Source organism: Melitaea cinxia, chromosome 17 (assembly GCF_905220565.1).
Source record: "Melitaea cinxia chromosome 17, ilMelCinx1.1, whole genome shotgun sequence".
Lineage (NCBI taxonomy): Eukaryota > Metazoa > Arthropoda > Insecta > Lepidoptera > Nymphalidae > Melitaea > Melitaea cinxia.
Genome location: NC_059410.1, coordinates 3,816,000 through 3,838,898, shown reverse-complemented (window position 1 = coordinate 3,838,898; position 22,899 = coordinate 3,816,000). Strand labels below are relative to the sequence as shown.

The 22,899-nt window shown below is 32.6% G+C and overlaps 1 protein-coding gene across 1 annotated transcript in view; it reads right to left on the bottom strand.

Moving 5' to 3' along the window:
- The window catches only part of LOC123661806 (hemicentin-2-like), a 45,933-nt gene extending 40,831 nt beyond the window's left edge, over positions 1 to 5,102 (bottom strand). Inside the window, exons 1-2 of the mRNA XM_045596746.1 lie at positions 5,043 to 5,102; positions 1,662 to 1,755 (exon numbers count right to left, since the gene is read on the bottom strand). Coding sequence (XP_045452702.1) covers positions 1,662 to 1,755; positions 5,043 to 5,102 — 154 coding nt within the window. The remainder of the gene's footprint in view (positions 1 to 1,661; positions 1,756 to 5,042) is intronic.
- Between the last annotated feature and the right edge of the window lie 17,797 nt (positions 5,103 to 22,899).

Sequence of the window (22,899 nt, the reverse complement as noted above, 5' to 3'; positions counted from 1 at the left end):
TAATGCGTTTTTACTTGACGCTTTTTTCGTCGACCTACGTTGTATTATACCGCATAACTTTCTACTGGATGTACCGATTATGATAATTCTTTTTTTGTTGGAAAGGAGATATCCCAAGTTTAGTACCATGATAAGGAAACCAGGATCTGATGATGGGATCCCAGAGAAATCGAGGGAAACTCTCAAAAATTCGCAATAACTTTTTACTGGGTACCGATTTTGATAATTTTTAATTTAATCGAAAGCTGATGTTTATCATGTGGTCACATATAAATTTTATCGAGATCTGATAACTACTTTTTGAGTAATCTTTGATAACGCGTAGTTACTTGACTATTTTTTCGTCGATCTACGTTATCTACTCGTCGATATAATTGAAGTCGGTTTTTTTTTCGTTTGCGAGTAAACACAATTATTTATGATTTAGTTATTATTTATTATTATTGTTATAAGTTGAACTTCTTATTTGTGAAAGGGATCTTAACATAAAATTAACGTGAAAATGAATTAATTAGTATAAAATTAGTAGCTGACCCCGCAAACGTTATTTTGCCACATATGTTATTAACCCCCTAAATCCCCTCCCTTATAAAATAGGGGTATGAAAAATAGACGTTGGCCGATTCTCAGACCTACCCGATATTCACACAAAATTTCATAAAAATTGGTCTAGCCATTTCGGAGGAGTATGATAACTAACATTGTGACACGAGATTTTATATATAAGATTATATTGGCAATTAAGAAGAATGTGTAGTAATTAGTATCTTCAGTTTATTTATTTATTCTTAATGTACACCGAAATACAGACATATATAAAGAAAGATAGAATACAAGATGAAAAAAGGCGATCTTATATATATATATATATATATATATATATATATATATATATATATGTATTTATTTATTTTTTCCGTGTACAGTTATATAAAATATTTACACCTATAATAGTCGGCTGTTACCTATAACATAAGCATTAAGTTGCCTAACTTAGAAACAGACGACAGTGTGTGCATGTTGAAAAATATTTATACACAAATATATTTATTTATTTTGACACAAATACAAAATTGCAACAAAATATATATTGTAAAATTTGTGTTTCAATGACAACCGAGCACAACATTCAAATTAAACACTAATAAAATCCATCAGTCCGTTTTAGACTTAAAAAAACAGAATAGACTAGTCTGAAAGAAACAAACAAGTATCGTCTGAACAGAATGAATGGTAAGGATTATGAGAGTAAGGATATTTACTTTTTAATTTAAGGCTATACAGTAATTTACATGGGAAATTACAGCACAGTTAGATTTAGTTACATTCCAGTTTACAGGTGGCTGATATATATTTGTTTTTTCTTTCCAGTTTGGATGTCTGCCCTTGTGGGTCTCCTCACCGTGCCTCGGAGAGCACGTTAAGCTGTCGGTCCTGGTTGTTATAAATACCTAATAGCGATAGTTATTCATGTAGAAAATATATCCGCCAACTCGCAGTGGACGAGCGTGGTGTCCACCAGGCTAGGCTCCAATCTGTCTCGATATTAGTCTAAATCGTGATGATCCGATCAGTGATTTTGTAATTGTAAGTAATGATCGAGAAAAGTGAAAAGATAAAATAAAAATGAAAAGAGTAAAGAAATATTTTACTGAACTTACGTATATCTCCAGTGGAAGACGTGAAGAGGGGCAGCATGAAGAAAACAGCAGCGGCGAACGGTATGCCCATCCCGCCAGCCACTCGCCATTTCACCTGCAACAATGAAATTATCGCATTAAAAAATCGGCTGCTAAGTTATAAAAACCAAAATTTGTACGAGAACAAAATATCTGCCACGATCAGAAATCGAATCCATCATCAGTGCGAAGCGATGTAAGGTGACTTTACGCTTACGACTTTATCATACCGGAACGGTTGGTTTTCAGATCTATTAATTATTAAGATTAAATTTAAAAAGAATTAGAAAAACTTCCTAAAGATTCCTAGAGAGCAATAGGTACTATTCTCGGTAGAGACGTTTAGAAGGGTATCGTCAGGAATTTGAGAAAGGACTTCCTTTGAGACATTCTTGCTACTATCTGAACTTTGACAAAGTATAGTTAGTTTAGTTAGTTTCGCTTTAATACTACAGATGAAATGGCTTAGTAGGCATAAATTGTGGATCTCAACAGAATGGTAAGGTAGTTAAATTTCGTTGTCATCGAAAATTCTATACACTAATTTTATTTATGATGTAGCAACATCTATCGCGCGGCACACAAACTAGAGAAAACTGACGTATCCTACATCGCACTATCAAAGTTATCAAGGTGATTGAGTATACATACAAGACCCCGACAACAACCGTCGGGGCGTTAGCCCGCCAGACACAACACCTGTCTGGTTGGAAGTTCCTCCCTTTTCATTGGTTGATGAGGAATTCAATCACCATGTTCCTCACACACTACCAAAATAACTTTGGTAGCAAAGAAAAATATATATTCAACCTGCATAACTCAGAAAAAAATTTAAGGTCTCGAACCCAGCAATTAAGAGTGGTGACGCGTTATAGGTTATAGCCCGAGCTTTTCTTGATAAGGAGAACTTTGGCTAACAGGATAATTTTAAATGAACATAAAATACCTCACGATTGTGATCTCAAATTAATTTTCAAAGCAATTTATTAGGCATTTTTTAAATTGTACTGTGTGTAGTTATTCTATTAAAAAAAATTCAGTATAAACGACTTCCATTTTTTATACATACTAAAAACGTAAATCTAGGTCACCTGAAAGTAAGTACTATCATCCGCTAGTATCAACAAAGTAACGAACGGCAGGCGTGCCATTAATCGCCTTGAGTTTAATATTTTTAGGTCGATTTCACACTCATATTTTTGTATCAAAACTCATAAAACTAAAATATGAAGGTTATTCTAGAATTTAGTCAGAATAGAAATGATATTTAACAAAACCAACGATATATTTTATCAGAAATTTCTGGCAGAAATTTCTACAACATCCTATAGAATTTTCTATTTAAAAAATTTCTGATAGTGCAATCAACCTTATTCTCTAATATATAAAATTCTCGTGTCGTGGTGTTTGTTGCCAAACTCCTCCAACACCTCTGGACCGATTTTTATAAAATTTTGTGTACATATCGGGTAGTTCTGAGAATCAGCCAATATCTTTTTTTTTATACTCCTAAATGATAAGTATGACGAACCCCAAAATTTTTTTTTTTTGACGAAATTTTATAATTTTATTTTAAAATGATTTTAGAATTGAAATATACCTACAACCCCAAATTTTAATATAATGTAATTTAAAATTCGCTTCAGCCTGTAATAACCCACTACTGGGCGTAGGCCTCTTTCCCCATGTAGGAAAAGCATCAGAGCTTAATCCACCACGCTGCTCCAATGCGGGTTGGCGGATATGTTCCTTGCTACGAGTAACGGTCGCTATCAGATGTACATGATAATAACTGGAACCGACGGCTTAACGTGCTCTCCGAGGCACGGTGGGGAGACCCACAAGGACTGCACAAACACCCAGACCACGGCAAACACCTGAATGGCCAATACAAATGTTTATCATGTGCGGGGATCGAACCCGCAACCGCCAGCGCAACAGGTACAATCCATGGCTGTGACCGTTGCGCCAACGCGGCGTCAAGAAGTTTTACTTCAAAAACGAACTTACAAAGATGACAGATACAAAATAAATATTAATTTTACTTGGAGCGAACTCAGAGCCAGTAAAATCTTATTGTGTGAAAGTTATTTATACAAATTCCACTTCTACCTCTTTTACCTCTAGCAAAAATATATTAAAGTAAATACGGAGCGCAATGAAAGTGTTTGTATAGAATCAGATGAAAAAATATTTTTTTCAGTTATTTCGCGGAATTGTCGATGTCGATGTTCATTTGATGATGAACAATAACAATGGGCTTGTCGACTTGATGACTTCACAGAAGTATCGTTAATACGTTTATTATATAAGCATCATATTTGAAGACTCGCTTTTACCTTTGACTTCGTACACAAAGAACTGGGATTAACGAATCAGACGGTATTTAATTGTTAACTAATATTTTTTGTGACTTATACTTTCACTGTCTGTGTGGCTACGGCACTAAAGAATTTAGCCACCCCCTCTCTTCCCGTGGGTGTCGTAAGAGGCGACTAAGGGATAACAAGGTTCCACAACCACCTTGGAACTTAAGAAGCCGACCGATGGCGGGATAACCATCCAACTGCTGGCTTTGAAATAAACAGGCCGAAGACGGGCAGCAGCGTCTTTGGTGCGACAAAGCCAGTACTGCGGTCACCAACCCGCCTGCCCAGCGTGGTGACTATGGGCAAAACACATGAGTTCACGTTATTTTTGACGTAAACTTGTGGAGGCCTATGTCCAGCAGTGGACTGTATAGGCTGTAATGATGATAATGATGATACTTTCACTGAGTATAATGATTTCATTAATTATTTTTATGTAGTTTCATTTAAAATTGAGTCTGATTTGACTGGAAATTTGAAGGTTTTTTTGAGTTATTCCTAGTAATGCTTTTATACAATTTAATATTTTTTTTCGACCACATACGTCGATAATTTTTTCTTTTTATTACTTGTCGATGTAACTTACGTCAATACTACTTTTGGCTTACATTCGCGCAGAGTTAAAGGGTATATTTGTAGGATATTGTTACATTTATTATACAAATGGGATGCAAGATATTGAAATTGTGATTGGGAAAATCTTGTATGTGTCTGGATTTTCCTAACAAGACTAGTGTTTGTTCGCTTATTTATATTTTTAGGGTCGAAGTGTGTTTTATTTATTATTATCATCATCATCAGCTCAGCCTATTGCAGTCCACTGCTCCCACATCCCGGTCCTGTCATTCCGGTTTTCTGCAATCCTCATCCAGCCTACACCGGCAATTTTACGTAGATCGTCGATCCAACGGGCCGGAGGACTTCGAATGGAGAGTGTATCAGTTACGGTGTAAAGGTTCTGTGTTGAGAATCTACGTTTTTTGAAATAAGATACCTTTAGTAGGGCCCTCTGTGCTCTTTCTACGTTAATGTGCTCTTGGCTGCACCTCCCCATACTGTGAATATAATGAATATAATGAACATAAATGGAAATAGATTGAGCCAAGGCAGTATAAATTTTATTTATTAATATTTTTGTTGAAACATGTCTAAGGATTTTTAAAATAATTACAATAATATCTATTATATTACAATAATCATCTATCTAATCTACTAATACAACGTTTAACACTTATCATTTCTAATTTAATACAATTTCGGTAAAGTAATGAAATAATTACATCGATTCACAGCATATTTACTACCATAACTTAATTAAAAGTCACCCATTACAAGAATAATTCCAATTAATGAACGTGTACGTGCAAAGGAAATTTGTGCCTACTCTAAAAATAACTATTGAAATTAAAACATTTTTATAATAATTCGAACGACGTTTTAGGCGTCCGAGCATTTTTCTTTATTACGTTGAATTTGAAAGAGTTGCTTCAGGTATATTCAGTGCAACAGTTTAAAATAAGTTTTTTGGGTTAAGGGCAGGCCAGCTGAATAATATCGGTCAAATGCCTCTTACGAGTTTTCACTGCACGAACCTTTTGAAACCAATTTTCTTTTATTTATTCACCCAGTAAATCTCGGCCAGGAGATTCTATCGTAATAAATTGAAAGTGTTTGGCTCTTTAAGCACTGCCATTTTTTATACAGTGCGTTCGTGCATTGATGGTGTTTTCTGCCTCGTAATTAATAACATTGTTTATTTTATATAAATAACATTCATTATTTTCCTCTATTCATACTTAATGATGTAATTAAGGTAACGACTTGATTTAAATACCTTTATTTAAGACGTAACCACTCGTATATGAAACTTGTTTCATAATTAATGAGGATAGCTTAAAACGTTGTCATGATAATTATAATTCATAGGATGGAAAAATTTGCATTTTGTCTAATTGTGTTTACCTATTTATACCGCTTGGATTCTGTGTCTAGCTCAATATTTTTATCATTTGATTAATCCCTATATATATATATATATATATATATATATATATATATATATATATATATATATATATATATATATATATAATTGCGTTTCTATATATATAAAGGTATATATCATTTGAGTTGTGTTTTAACGTGTATTACGTTACCTTAACATTTTTAATATGATATTCAAAAATGTTTAGAATTCCTAATGTGTGGGTAACACACAAATAAAAAAAAAACGTAGATATTACGTTACCTTATTAATTTTAAGTGATTTTTTTTTTGTTGCAGTTATAATTATCTAAATTTCAATTTTTTTCTTAGATTCTATTTTTCTATTAATGAATAGTATTTTAGAATACAGTAAATAAGGTGCTCTACGCTGTGCCAGTTCTCTTGTTACGCGTTATCGTAATCACAACAATGCTGAAATAGCAGACAAATAACACCCAGCTTAAACAACAGGACTTGTTGAAATATGTTGTAAAATAAACACAATATTACAAAGTTGTTACTAGATTCCTACTTCATAAAAAAAGCGCAAAATTGTGTTGGCAAAAGTGTAGGAATGGTTAATCTTTTTTCACCCTCTTGTTTTTATTAAATGAATTAATGTACGCAAATAACTTAAGATCAGTATATAGGTTGTTAATCTGAGAAAATTCAAGAGTTTCAAAACTGAAAGACACAGTTTGCATTAAACGTACTTTTTACTAGTATGCATACTTTCATAGTAAATAAATATTTATTTTTATAAACTCCAGGCGTGTCGATAGAAAATGTATAAAACGAAGAAAAAAAAAGAACTAAGTTATTGCTCGGTGATTAAACTATGAAAATAAAGGAGCTTTAAGTAATTTTTGTAATTTGTAACACGAGGTAGCTTTTTGCCTCGCACAGTCTCGCCATGAAAACATGGCGAGGTTGTTCAAAAAGTGTTAATTGCGAAGAATTGTAATGTTACTTATACCTTGTTATAACGTGGCTTACAATTCAGTCCACTTAACCTTAGCACATAAAATTTGTCACGAAACACTGCTTCACAAAAATAACTTTTATTTCCTTTAAAATAGGACTTATATTTAATTTGTTAATCTAATATTTCTTTCAACGAATGCATTAAAATTCAACTTATAATTTACATTTATTATTCATCAAAGCAATATCTACCTTATCGTTAGTAATACAAACATTCCTATGCAAACAAAAAAACTGCTTTATTATTACTAGCTGTGCCCGCGGCTACGCCCGCGTTGAAATCAGTTTGTTACAAAGTTTTCCCGGCAAACTTCCAGTGAAACTCTCATCAAAATCGGCTTTGCCGTTCCATAAACCTTCCTCTTGAAGCCCTCTCTCCATTTGTGGAACCGCATGAAAATCCGTTAAGTAGATTTTGAGGGAATCGGTCACATACGCTTTTGGGAACTTTGTTTTATAATACACTAACTGTTGCCCGCGACTACGTCCGCGTGATTATGAAGATATGCATTACTATTAAGATGCTTAACGCAAATTATTTTTTTATTTTAGTCACTTGAAATGCTTATCACTCTGAGTAACTTTTTAAAAGGCACAATTTAGTATAATTTAATAGTTATTTTTATAAAACCTCTCTATACACCACATTTTTAGTTTTATTTTCAGGCTGCAGTATGAATAACCTATCAGGCGAACTTGTTGCTACTGTATATGTTTCATACAAACTATCAACCCCAATTAAACCCCCTTAGCGATGGAATATCGCAAAATCCGTTCTTAGCGGACGTCTACTAACTATAATCTACCTCCCTGCCAAATTTCATCTTTGTCCATCTTGGATGGATGGACCATCCAGCGGTTTTTGAGTTCTCGTGATGTCAATCAGTGACCTTTCTCTTTTATATATATAGATTATGATGTATTATTTGGACACTTCCTCGCCATCTATAGAGCATACATTTTAAATTTCAAGTCTCTTACCTTAATAACATATGACTTTCATATAAACTTCCAACCCCGGTTTTATCCCTTTAAGGGTCGAGTTTCATAAAATCAGCTATTAGCGGATGTGTATGCCCTATAAGGAACCTACTTGCCGAATTTCAAGTTTTTAGCTGTTATAGTTTCGGAGATTTCGTAATGAGGGAGTCAACCTACCATTCCCCGTTTTAACCCCAAAAAGGAGTTGACTTCTAAAGATACATTATTTGGACACCTTCTCACTATCTAAAGAGCGTACATTATAAATTTCAAGTCTCTTACTTCAAAAACATAGGACTTTCATACAAACTTCCAACCCCCATTTTACCCCCTTAGGGGTTGAGTTTCGTAAAATCCGTTCTTAGCGGATATCTACGTCCTATAAGTTTCGGAGATTTCGTGATGAATGACCTTTCGCGTTTATATATATTATAGATAGAAGTAGCTACCCTGCGGGCGTTGCTACGCTTTTTTAATTTTTTTTGGTCGTACCAATTTAGAAACCTTTGTGGGCTCATGCACAACACTTTACTGAAGATCATGACGTGATCAAATGCATAGTTTACGATTCTAGAATGGACATACAGACAAACATTCATTTTTATATATATAGATAGTACCTATAGTAGGTAGGATATAAGCATTTCAGATAGTTATAGAATGCCGTTTATTTTTCTTTGAAGACCAATATCTATTAGGATCTAAATTAAATTTGTATAGTATAAATTGTGAGAAAGCTGTAACTATTATCTTCCCTTCCATACTTAATCGTCAGCCTTACTCCCTTTTCATTCCATTAGTCAGCAACTCATTTATGGCTTCTCTGTTGATGCCGATTTTTCATTCGCTGCCAATTATAATAATAAAGTATTACCGGTATAAGTTATAGTGACCGTTTTCCTGGTAACTCTACTGATAAAGCCTATGTCATAATGCCGGATATAACTGTTCTTTGTGACTAAGGGTTTGGAGGTTTTTTTACTGCAGGTTGACGTATATATGATTCAGAATTCTCTCTGAAACATGCAGATTAAGTCTTAATGTTCCTTCATCGCAAAAAATTTCGTTCATCGCAAAGTTCTAGCTAGTATTCCGGGTGAGGGAGTTCGATGGAATTAGATTCAACAACTTTGATCATACAAACTTGAAGTTAGGCTGTTAATCTTTTCAAATCTCACTTAATTTGCCGTACGACGTAAATATCTCGAAGTATCCGTATAAATTATACGAAACATTTTCGTAAAGGTTAATTTGGTATCGATCGGATGCCCTTTATTTGGAATCGACTTTAGTGCGCTGTGATTTATTACTTTTTGTTTTTATAAATATTTTAATCAGTGGGAATAAGTAAATTGGGTGATGCAGCACTTACTAACAAATTAAAATTTTAAGGATATAATATGTTCATTAAATTAACTATTTTGGGTCTGCAAATTGAAAAGTCGTAAAAATGGTAAGATGAATGACCGGATTGTGTATGTTTAAAAAAAGTCGAGTATAAAAATTTATACTATTGTTGGCTTATATAGTAAGGATACTATGAGTAACGATTGCTATAAGGTATTTCTGATAATAACTGGGCTTAATCGATAGCTTAACATGCTCTCCGAGACATAGTGGGGAGGCCCACGAGGAGAGGCAACCGAACCGGAAATAAATATTTGTAAATACAAATATCTATCATAACCTCAAACCGCCGGTGTGTAGCCGCCGACACATGTATTACTACACCAGAGCGGTTGTTAGTATATCATATCAATACATTTAAATGTATTTAACAGAAGATACATAAATATGTTAATCTATACAAATAAATAAAGTTGGAGAGTCTGTTTGTAAAATTAAAATAACCTCTTTTTACTTAATGTATATGGATGAATGATGATGATGTATACACACGGGACACATACCAAAATAACATTTTTTTACAATTTTTGTCTGTCTGTTTGTTCCAGATAGTCTCTAAAATGGCTGGTACGATTTTGACGGGGATTTTGGCAGGGAGCTGATGTAATAAGGAGTAGCTTAGGCGACTTTTATTTTAGAAATTTACTTATTTTATAACTTTTTTTTTAAATTCCATGCGTACTGAGTCGCAGGCACAGCTAGCTTAAAATAAAACTGGCCAACTTCTGGCGCGAGTAATACGCAGAATTAAAATAGTTTCGTGTGTCTGTAATTACACTTTTAAATGATTAAAATGAAACTTTTTAATGAAAACATTCTCTTGTTTTTTAACCATCCCTTTTGTAACCAAAACGTACGAACTGAAGTAACAAAAGCTTTCCGTTCAAACTACACTGTTGTATAAAGTTTTTGGCATTCATTTTGTAATTATAATTATATTTTAAATTTGATTTTTGAAGAAAAAACGAGTGTGCTTTAGACCATACGACTGAAGTAACACTTCTTTAGTTGTTCCTATAGTAATATACGAAACGTAACTCTGTCTCTTTCTACCTTCACTAACTTATGTCTCCCTCTCAACTTCCGATCACCTCGTCTGATCACACTCTTCGTAATGCTCTCGTCACGCATTCACCAGCTTACTGCCGCAGTCAAGCGTGCGTAAAGAAATTTAACTTAAAAAATATGTATTTTTCAATGTAATGAGAATTTGACGCAAACAAAATATAATATATTTATTAGTAATATTCCAAATTAAATCCAATGGAAATTTGTATACAAAGCAAAAATGTAATAAATTTGTTCGTATTATTCCCTTTGTTCAGCGTAACGAGTCTTCTGTGTAACAAACAGGTCTTCTTTATACAAAAAATAATGTAGGATACAAAAAAATAAAACTTTTTAATTTAATTTCTAAAGAATACCAAGATTATTTGCTTTAATTTATTTCACGAAATCAAGATCATTATGATACAGCCAAAGCCTATTGAATTTGAAAAATATTTTCAAACAGTAAAAAATGCAATTCAAAATTCACAAAAAATCACATATTTAATTAAAAATTAAGCTCAAATAAAGCAAAAGCAACATCAAAACAAACAATAAAATAAAAACTAAATACCCTACATTCGGCTAAGAATAAACTAATTTAAAACTAAATAAAGTTACAATTTTATAATATTACTACAACTCATTTAATTTTTGCAGCTAATTTAGTACAAAAGAACTTTTAGTAAGCCGTCATACATTTACGCTATCATAAAAGTATATTAAGTGACATAGAACTAATGATCGCGCTATAATAGCTTCGAATTTTGCAATTCAAGCATCAGGTCTTATTATTTTTATTCATCGGTTTATTTTTTGCAAACATATGCATCTTTCTAAAAAAACAAAAAAAAAACAAGAAAAAGTTAAGACATTTAAAAAGTAATTTGAACAATTGCAAGTTCAACAAAATACTTTTCCTAACAAAGTTTGCAATTAAGTAAATAGTTTCTTTGCAAGTATTGATCGAAATTTAGCAATTACAATTAAATGGCGTTGCCCTTGTAATAGCACTCCGATCGCAGATTATCTCAACGATAAATCAACCTTCATTTGTTTTACAGTCTATAGATATAAATTAAACCCTCGATGTCATCAATTATCTTAAGGCACTGCTACTTTGTATAGGAATGGTATTTCTTTAAATATGCTTAAAAGTTTTGCAAATAGTTTTGAAACTTTATTAATATTACCGTGTATATTATATTGCGTTTAAGTATATATTTTTTATTTAAATAGGCCCCAAGAGCACTGTCGAATCGACATTTCACAAATAAAAATTTTAATGTATTATATTTATTATTTTTGTAAAAGTAAAGCTACTATAGTAAAGCTGCTATATATACGAAGATATATATATATATATATTAAAATTATAGCCTATGTGTTATTCTAATGTATAAGCTATATTACTGTAAACTTTCATTAAAATTCATCTGGTAGTTTTTGCGTCAAAGAGGAACAAACATCCATACATCCATACATCTATACATCCATATATCTATACATCCATACATAAAAAACTTTTGCGTTTATAATATTAGTAGGATTATAATTTATTTTTTGTTAAAATTCAATATTTTATTATTTTAACGATTGTGTAGGTTCAGGGTTTTTAACCCCACTTCAGATGTCAAGAAATTAGAGGTTGTCCGGTCATTAAAGATGCTCTGGAATTTTATAACCTTCTCTGTTGAGTAAGTTGTCTGACTCTGATGCTAAAATTTTTATTTTATCATATTTTGGAATATTATAGCTCTCAAGTTATAATTTGATTTTAATTATATTTGTGTTAGGTAAAAGGCAATTAGGAATGTTATTTTTATTATTTAATCTTATTCAATATTAATACAGAATTAATTATAATTAAGTATTGTTATTGTTTTAATTTTAATAAATTTCTTGTCTTGGAATACCTCAGAAATATGTAAAAAATATATATATAAAATTCGTGTCACGATGTATGTGGGCGATAAACTCCAAAACTACTAAACCAATTTTTATCAAATTTTGTAAACATCTGTAATTTGGTCAAACTTCGAGATATATATGATGTGTATTTGTTACTTTAGTCTCGATAAACACGAAAGATAAAAATGAGCTTATAATGCTTAGCTATACAAAAATACTGAAGAAGTCATTTTTAATTTAAATAATATAAATAAATAATAAATATTGAACGATAAAACATTCTATGAACATTTAATTACAAACAGTTCACGATTTTAAGAAGAAAATTCGAAATGATTCGGTAAAACACGAAAACTAAATAAAAACTATTGCGCAACAAAACAACGAAAGCGAAACAATTGCGAACTAGTCTAAGTTATTTAATTTGTACGTAATTTCGGGATACATTCCTCAAGATGGAGTGATGTCAGCCACTTAAAATAGTTAACATCGACCTGTCTTACGCTAGCAAACAGACGATGGAAAGTTCAACGAAGCAATTATCTTGTCAATTGGAAGTAAGGCTTTCGAACAGTCAAATTGTTTGTGGCCCTTTTTGTTGTTATTGAAATTAATACATGTTGGTTTTAGCTAAATGTAGAATTGGTATCACGAACGGAAGCGACGTAATAGTTTAACAAACACGCTTACTGCGCAATAAATTATAAGCTCTTATTGTTATGGAATATAGGTTAAAATGAAGCATTTTTCGTTTATCGTGCGATCGATTTCAATAAGTTGTTTACTTTAAATTTAATATGAACAAAAAATGACGGATATTTGAGTTGGCTCTTAGATGTCGTAGTAGGAATTGGACATGTTACAGTTTTATTACAAGAACAGCTTAATACATTACAAAATCATACATTAAGATAAGTATCATAGACTAACATACTGACATGTTAAGCGGATTATCTTCCAAATATAACCAATAAATATTCAGCCACTGATCAAATTTGAATGAAGTTATCGAAAAAAAAAAAAAAAAAAACAAATTGACAAGGGTTAAGCGAAAATAACAAAACCAAAATAAGGACATTTTCGTCCGACGGTGGTCTGATACACTGCTCATGATACACGATAATTCAGAGCTCACAAACCTTGATCTATGTCCCTACGTGAAGAGATTTATGAGAGGAACGTACATCACGTACGTTTTACTTGGAATCTTGTTTATCCAAACATTTATTGAATGTAAATGAAAAAGATGATAATAAGATCTAAAACTAAATAATAACGGTTCTGGTAAGTGGTGCAAGTTACATTAACGCAGGCGGTCGCAGATTCGAATTTCGAACAGCGAAAATTATTGTTTTTTTTTTTATACAACTAGGTTGGCAAACAAGAGCACGGTAAGCGATCACCGTAGCCTAAGCATCAAGTTGAGCCTGATGTTTATCATGTAGTCAAATTTAAATTTTATCGATATCTGATTACAAATTTTGGTACTCTTGGTTGATAATGCGTATTTACTTTACTATTTTCGTCTACCTACGTTGTATTACTTGTCGATGTAATTGAAGTCGGTTTTGTTTTAGTTTGTCAGCAAACATAATTATACTCTATTATTGCAATTATAAAATTATGTTAAATTTATTATAGTCGTCACAAAATAATAGGCCCGTTTGGACATAATATGTCATCGGGACGTAAATAGCGGTGAAACCATACGACTCGGTATTCGATACTCACGATAAATCGATTCAAGTATGTATGAGTATTTGATCGATTTGATTATATAAAGTACATTTGGTTAAACTTTGATCAGAAATTTAACTTAAACTAAGATTATTTGAAAAATAATACAACGGTACAAAAGAATAATTTGTCATTATTTTATATTTTTATTGTTTCCTTATATTTACACGAATTTTAATTATAATAATTAAACATTTTTCTCACAGCTTCACATTTCTGACAATCAATTCATTAATTTAATAATTAGGTACTTAGTAAACGAAATAAACAACTTATTTTGAATGAAATATTTACCCAATTTTATTTTATTCTCCTTTTCTATTTATCTATACATATAATAAAATGGTAGGAAAGTCAAAACTGTACATTGAATATTTTTTTAAAAGAATACTTGGAGTGTGATCTACAATCGATACCGAAGCCAAAAATATGGTTTTTAGAGTTTTTGTCTGTTTGTCTGTATGTATGTCCGGGATAAACTCAAAAAGTACCGCATGGATTTACTTCAAATTTGGCACGAATATTATTAAGAAGTCGGGTAAACATATAGGCTACATATTATCATGCTATCACCTGCCGGGAACGAGCAGTGAACCTTTATTTCTTCAACGCATTCTGTAACAACGTGTAATCTAACGAAGCATATTTGAATGTTGTTGTTATTATGTTAATAACCATGTTATAAACTAGCTTCTCACTATAAATAAAGACATTCTGTAGTATATTTAGTATCAGCATTGCACCCGTGCGAAGGCGAGGTGGGTCGCTAGTTTATATTAATATTTCTACATCCAATTCTAACAAGTTCAATAAGTTTGATTTGATTTGATTGATCCTTGTGCATCTCCCCAAAGTGCTTAGAACCACGAAAATCTTTCAGTCCCGGTTTTTCTCATAGATACTTAATAGCAGTTGTTACTTATGTTATGGTATGGTGGTATGGTGGAAATTATCCCCATTCTGTAGTGGAGCATCACGGTGGACTAAAATTTGAATCTCTTCCTATATGGAGAACGGGTCTTTGTCCAGTGGTAGGATGTTTATAGGCTAATTTTGTTCAATTTAAAAGATAATATTGTGATTACTAAATTTTGTCATTAAAATTCATCTTACTCGAAATTTAGTATCTTAATTCCGTGTGTAATTATGTCATTTTTATAGTCAATAATATGCTAAGAAAAAAATCTTAGAAAATCGAAATTAATTATTTTAAAATACGAAAAAAAGTTGACGCTTAATCAAAACTTAATATAATGGAATGGTCGACGTTCTAATTTTCTTAATCTGAAATTTCCATCCCTCAGCGACAGCCGTACCTAATAACATCTAAAGATTAATTAAAAAGAATTGTGAGCATTATTTAATATACAGTAATATAAATAAAGGAATAAAGTTACTTAAGAATGAAAAAAAAAAGACTCCGTTAATAACTCAACTCAAAATTACTTTGCTTACAACGAATCCTGAAAGTGAAAAGTATAATTAGCATATAAAAGAAAATCCGATAGTAGAAATTGTTATGCTTTTAGAATATTAAGTTGCAAGTCAAAAAGTATTGCATTCGAATGGCTTTATCGCAATTGTTCGTTCTGACTTCTGCGTACGAAAATACAATGCGAAAAATGTCTTGTGAGGAAATTCGATTTTCAAATTTTAACTGAGATATTTGCAATAATTCCGCTGTAATAAAATACGACGTAGCGTGTGTCTTTCCATTACGAAAGAAAAAAAAAAAAGAAACAAAATATAGAATAAATAAATAAATTAAATAAATCAGTAACGACTTCCTTGTTTGACAGTATAATTATTTGAGCGAGACAAGTCACGTTATGTTAGTTTTATCAAGACAATTAAATTTAGTGTGTTTCAGTGTTGTCAACGGTGTTTCAGTAGCTGGTTGTTCATTAACGTCTGCATTTACATTTGTCGGGAATTACTCGTGCAGCGTTATCTCATCGTGATTGAACACGGCAAAAACCCTCTAAGTACGTTTAAAATTTCCGCAATCAGCACGCACATTGTTAATTTATGTAAATTTTTAATTTTACCGAACGTTGAACGTTTGCCTTTGAAAACGTTTGCTTGTTCTTGTTATGAGTATGAAATATAATTTTTGTCATATGTTAATTAAATTTTTTGAAGTGAAGCTACTTTACGCATGCTTGACTCGGGGAGTAAGCTGGCGAATGCATGACGATAGCGTTACGAAAATTGTGATCGGGCGAGGTGAACGGAACAAGAGAGAGAGGTGCAGGCACACTTTTTTTCTCTCTCTCTCATAGCCAGCTACGTTTCGTATATCTAAGACATAGTACAGGCCTATTGTGCAGAACTTTTACTTTAGTCGTGTGGTCTAAAGCACACTCGTTTTTAACCGACAAAAGGAGGTTCAAAAAAAGAAGGAGGTTACTCAATTCGACCGTATATTCATATTTTTTTATGTATGTTCGGGGATAACTCCGTTGTTTATGAACCGATTTTGATAATTCTTTTTTGGTTGGAAAGGAGATATCCCTATTTTAGTATCATGATAAGGAAACCAGGATCTGATGATGGGATCCCAGAGAAATCGAGGGATACTCTCGAAAATCCGCATAACTTTTTACTGGGTGTACCGATTTTAATGATTTTTAATTTAATCGAAAGCCGATGTTTATCATGTGGTCACATTTAAATTTCATCGAGATTTGATTACAAATTTTGGAGTAATCTTTGATAATGTGTATTTACTTGACTATTTTTTCATCTACCTACGTTGTATAACTTGTCGATATAATTGAAGTCGGTTTTTCTTCGTTTGCCTGCAAAAACAATTATTTACAATTATTATCGTTACTATATCGATAAAAAAAAATCTTTTATACATATCTTGTCCCGGGAGAAACATATAATAACGTATAAGGAAAATAATACACAAAAAATATATGGTGCCTTCGTTCGACTTTTCGAGTATACACACCTTGGCGACTCTTTTATATATATATATATATATATATATATATATATATATATATATATATATATATATGAATTTGCTTGTTCTAATGTATTAATACATTCACTACATACTATACACACAAAATATCGGCGAAATAATTTGTGTCAAATTGACACAACTAATAGCAATATACAGTTTGACATTTGCCTATATCTAAAAAAATAAATAAAATTAGAGTGTCTGTTTGTAATATTAAAATAACCGCTTTTTACTAAATGCATATGATGTATACAAGATACATATACCAAAATGACATTTTTTACAATTTTTGTTTGTCTGTCTGTCTGTCTGTTTTTTCCGGCTAATCTCTGAAACCTCTGAACCGATTTTGACGAGACTTTCACTGGTTGATGTAGTAAGGAGTAACTTAAGCTTCTTTTATTCTGGAAATTTATTTATTTTATAACTCTGCAAACTGAATAATAACTTTTTTGTTAAATTAAACGCGGACGAAGTCGTCTGCACAGCTAGTAGAAAAATAAAATAAAAATAAATAAAAAATATTTCTAATACAAAGAGTAGGTATATCTCTACTTCCAATAAGTATTATAAAGTATCATCTTGCACTTCTGTGCCCCGTGATAACAGAAATTCTCATCACCCTAGAGTAGAGATCTCTCTATTCTTTATAAATATGATGCAAAATTTCTTTGTAAATATGATTGTTCCTTGTTTCTTTTTTTAAAAGTGCAACAAAGAATATAATAAATACAATGAAGAATTGAATTAAACCTTTCGAATAGTTAAAGAATTTTTCATATACGTCACGATACAAGTACACGAGTAAAATGTTCCCTCTTCGTAAAAGTAATTTGTACATTTTTACTGTGTTCCTTGTTCTTATTGCGTATTTATTGTTTTTTGTATATTTTCGTTTACTCAACTCGATTTATCAGTTCAAAAGCAGTAAATGTGTTTATATATTTTATAGTTTACTTATTTATTGTAAAGCAAAGGTTATTTATAGTTATTAATTTTGTTGACCTTATAATAACTTTAAAACACCACTAAGCTTAATGGGACTTTAGTACAAGTTTCCGCTATTAATATGCACATACAAAGTAATAACATTAAAAATAAATTCATAAGCTATAAATTTGCGCGAGTTATGTTTATAGTTTTTCCGCCTATGTTAATATTTAAATAATATATGTACTAGTACATATAAAATGGATACCAGTGTAAGGCATTATATTAGACCACAAAATATACTTTTGAAACGGGGTTGGTTTGACGGTAACGTTGTCGAAATATCGGCAGATTTATAACTGTGTTTGCTTGCAAAAGAAAAAAAAATGATTTCAATTACATCGACAATGATTACAGCATAAGACAAGCACAAGACGAAACAATTGTCAAGTAAATACGGATTATCTACGATTACTCAAAAAGTATATTATACAAATAAAAAAAAGTACGAAATAGGGCAAAGAATTACACACATATATACATTTCAAGCATTCAAAAATTTTAAACGAGGTGTGCATTAGATATTTTGTCCTTTTAAATAACTTCTTATAGAAGTTGTATGTCTGTTACTTTTCAGAATTTATGCCTGATATAACATAATATTTGTTCCTACTTTAATAATTGTGTTTGCTAGCAAACGAAAAAAACCGACTTCAATTAAATCGACAAGTAATACAACGTAAGTAGACGAAAAAATTAACAAAAGCGACTACTACTCATCTACTCACTACGATTTTCGAGGGTTTCTCAAGATTTCTCTGGATTTTCATCATCAGATTATATACACACACACACACATATATATATATATATATATATATATATATATATATATATATATATACTAGCTGACCCCGCAAACGTTGTTTTACCATATATTTTATTAACCCCCTTAATCCCCCCCCCCTTTTAACTTAGTGGTATGAAAAATAGATATTGTTCGATTCTCAGACCTACCCAATATGCACACAAAATTTCATGAGAATCGGTCAAGCCGTTTCGGGGGAGTTTAACTAAAAACACCGCGACACGAGAATTTTATATATGAGATAAGTCAATTATCAATAAATAAATAAAATAATAATTATACAGTTTTTTTTGTTGTTTGTGACAGTCACAAAGTGTTCATTGCTCGCTATGTAACAACTTAAATGTAATTTTTTTTATTTTCATTGGACCTTTTTCGTTTTAATTTTTCAATATCATAAAATAAATGAGAGTACGGAATGGATAAATGGTTATATAGGTTAGTATAAATAAATGATTGTTGTGTTTCTGTGATGAGTAAGGTGACCAGAGTTCCTGCAGGCCTAGCATGCGTACAATGAGATATCTCTTGACGAGAGAGAGAGATAATGTCTACATCGAGTATTTTCTCGATTACCCTAACATGCGCACTACGAGAGACAAAATTCTCTTCCGAAGACTTCGCCCTGTCGAGGAGAGAAACTTGTGCTGCCCTTACAAAAAAATATACCATATTTTTATAATGCAACACTGCTATCATTCTAAATTTACACTACGTTTAATCTACATTGAGTACTTTGATTGAGTACTATTAAACTAATTTAAAAAACAAGAAATACAAGTATCTTAAAATTTCGCCTATCACTTCCAAAATTCAAAACACTTTGTAATTCGTTCGATTATGAAATTTTAATAAAGAAGGAATTTCAAAAATTAAACATTATCAATCATAATCACAACTGAATATCGTTCTTATTTCTTATGTCGTAAAGTTGAATTTACAAGGCTATTGACCAATCATGCCAAACCGGGATGAGTCAACGTTTAGATACACAGTAAATTTCAAACGAGTGACAAATATTTTATTTAACAAAGTTTAGCTATTAAAATACTTATATTTAAATAATAATATTGGTTTTACAGTAATTGATTCATAAAATATTATTTATAAATAACGTATTATAATATCAAAATTTAGTTGGTAGTATGTTTATTTATTTTAGTTCACCCAATATGGCACTACAATTCTTATAATGTATCCGAATAAGAAGACAATACATAACATGACCATATTTGGGAGTTAATTTTTCAATGAGATTTGTTCCTAGAATCTATCAACTAAATTTTTGGGGTAACAAATACTAGGTGTTTCTCGTTTTGGCATGGTATAGGCATTGTTGTGCAACTGAGAGGTAAACATGTGTAATTGTAAATATAAAATACTAGGTGTTTCTCTATTTTGCAAGGCGCGATACTTATGAGCTTGAGTGAGATAAGAAATGTTATAAGATTTCGAGAAATAACAGACTGATAATAACAGTTGCGGTAACAAATAACAATAGTATTTGGTATAGGCTTCAGCCTGTAATATCCCACTACTGGACATAGGCCTCTTTCTCCATGTAGGAGAAGGATTAGAGCTTAATCCACCACGCTGCTCCAATGCGAGTTGGCGGGTATATCCCTACTACGAGTAACGATCGCTATCAGGTGTACATGATAACAACCGGGGTCCGGGACCGACGGCTTAACGTGCTCTCCGAGGCACGGTGGGGAGACCCACAAGGACTGCACAAACATCCAGACCACGGCAAACACCTGTATGGCCAATACAAATGTTTGTCGTGTGCGGGGATCGAACCCGCAACCACCAACGCAACAGATACAATCCATGGCTGTAACCGTTGCGCCAACGCGGCGTCTTCGTATTTGGTATAAGTATTTGATCTGTTATTTAATGTTATTTTAGATAACAGTTATTTCAAATTCAGAATAACAGTTGTTATTTGTTACTTTCAAATGCCTGTTATTTTTATCTGTTCCAATAAATACGCCTCACGTCAACAATGAAAATTCAATGATTATCTCTTCTATTGACGTAACGAGAAGAGTATCACGTGCACGCATGTTAGCTACTGTAGACATAGAGAGATAATACGAGAAAAGGGGTAGACAAAATTTTGTCGTGGCGCGCATGCTAGGCCGCCTGGGGGAGATTCGGGGTAAGGTCGGCAACACACTTGCAATACTTCTGGTAATCGCTTACCATCAGGTGAGCCGTACTCTTGTTTGGCGACCTAGTTGTATAAAAAATATTATAAATATTTATCATGTCTTATTTTTATCATAACAGTTGGGATAATTTTTTTTATATTATCTCATCTGTTATGCGACGAAAAGAGATACATTTTTTCGATTTTGGAATATTTTTATTTTATTAATCGTTGTAGCGTAATATTTTATAGATTACTTTCGTCAATGAATTGGCTCTCAAATATCATATCATATATTAATATTAATACACTTAGGTTAAGATGTTTGCCTTCCTATTTGGAAAAATTCTCACAATTACTCCACATAAATTGTATATCGCACTGTGAGGATTTATGGGTTAAACTTGAACTGCTAAATACCACTGGTCAAACTGATTATCTGTACATTTGCACCGTTTATATTCCCCCCCCCCCCGGTACAGAAACATATCTTGGAACACTTAATTTTAAATACAAATCATATAATTGATAAACTTAGCTCCTTTAACATAATCGTTCTTGGGGATTTTAACTTGAGTGGTCTGTGTTGGAACTAGGCGACTGGCCCTGCACTGACTCCGATAACAACGAATAATTTATTGAATAACATGATTACTGATTTAATGTCATTAAATACTCTTACACAGTATAATTGTTGTAAAAATAATAAAAATCGCGTTTAGACATAGTAATTAGCTCTCTGGTTATCTCTCAATTGAGCGAAAGGAAAGAACCCTCTTTGCGGGATTGAACCATGTCACCCTCCTATTGAGTTTTCCGTTAAAATTAACTTTCAGGAAAAGCTCGAATCTTGTATTGGGGCTAGTTTCCGCTTCTACAAAGCTTGCTATGACAAAATTACAAGTGCCCTGAATAATATTTTTGGGAGAAGAAATTGTCGAGTTATGATTGCTGTTCTGAGAATTATCACTGCTAAACATGTGCCCAAATCCAAAACACGGTCTAGTAAATATCCGCTATGGTTTTCTGCAGCACTGATAAAAGTCATCAATGAAAAATTTTAATATCGTAAAAATGGCAACCCTCGTGATTTAATTACTTTTAAGTTGCTCAGGGAGCGTTGCGCGAAGCTTCATAATCTAAAATATAAATTTTATTTGAATAGCCTGGAAACAACTTTGTCTTCAAACTCTAAACTTTTTTGGAGCTTTATCAAGCGCAAAAAGGGTAAGTCAATTTCCTATCCTGCCACGATGTCCTTAGATGGCTTCTTCCGGACCTGGACAGATATAATATCATAAATAACGTTTCGTTATTAAACAGGTTTGTTATTTTTGTTGGCGTCCTGTCGTGTTGCATTGGCGCGTTGGCACGTTGGCGCATTGGCGTATTGGCGTGTTGGCGCATTGGCGTGTTGGCGTGTTGGCGTGTTGGCGTATTGGCGTGTTGGCGTGTTGGCGTGTTGGACTGTTGGCGTGTTGGCGTATTGGCACATTGGGGTATTGGCGCATTGGCGTATTGGCGTGTTGATCTGTTGGCGTGTTGGCGTATTGGCACATTGGCGTGTTGGCGTGTTGGCGTGTTGGCGTGTTGGCGTATTGGCGTGTTGGCGTATTGGCGTGTTGGCGTGTTGGCGTATTGGCGTGTTGGCGTGTTGGCGTGTTGGCGCATTGGCGTATTGGCGTGTTGGCGTGTTGGCGTATTGGCACATTGGCGTGTTGGCGTGTTGGCGCATTGGCGTGTTGGCGTGTTGGCATGTTGGCGCATTGGCGTGTTGGCGTGTTGGCGTATTGGCGTGTTGGCGTATTGGTGTGTTGGCGTATTGGCGTATTGGCGTGTTGGCGCATTGGCGTGTTGGCGCATTGGCGTAT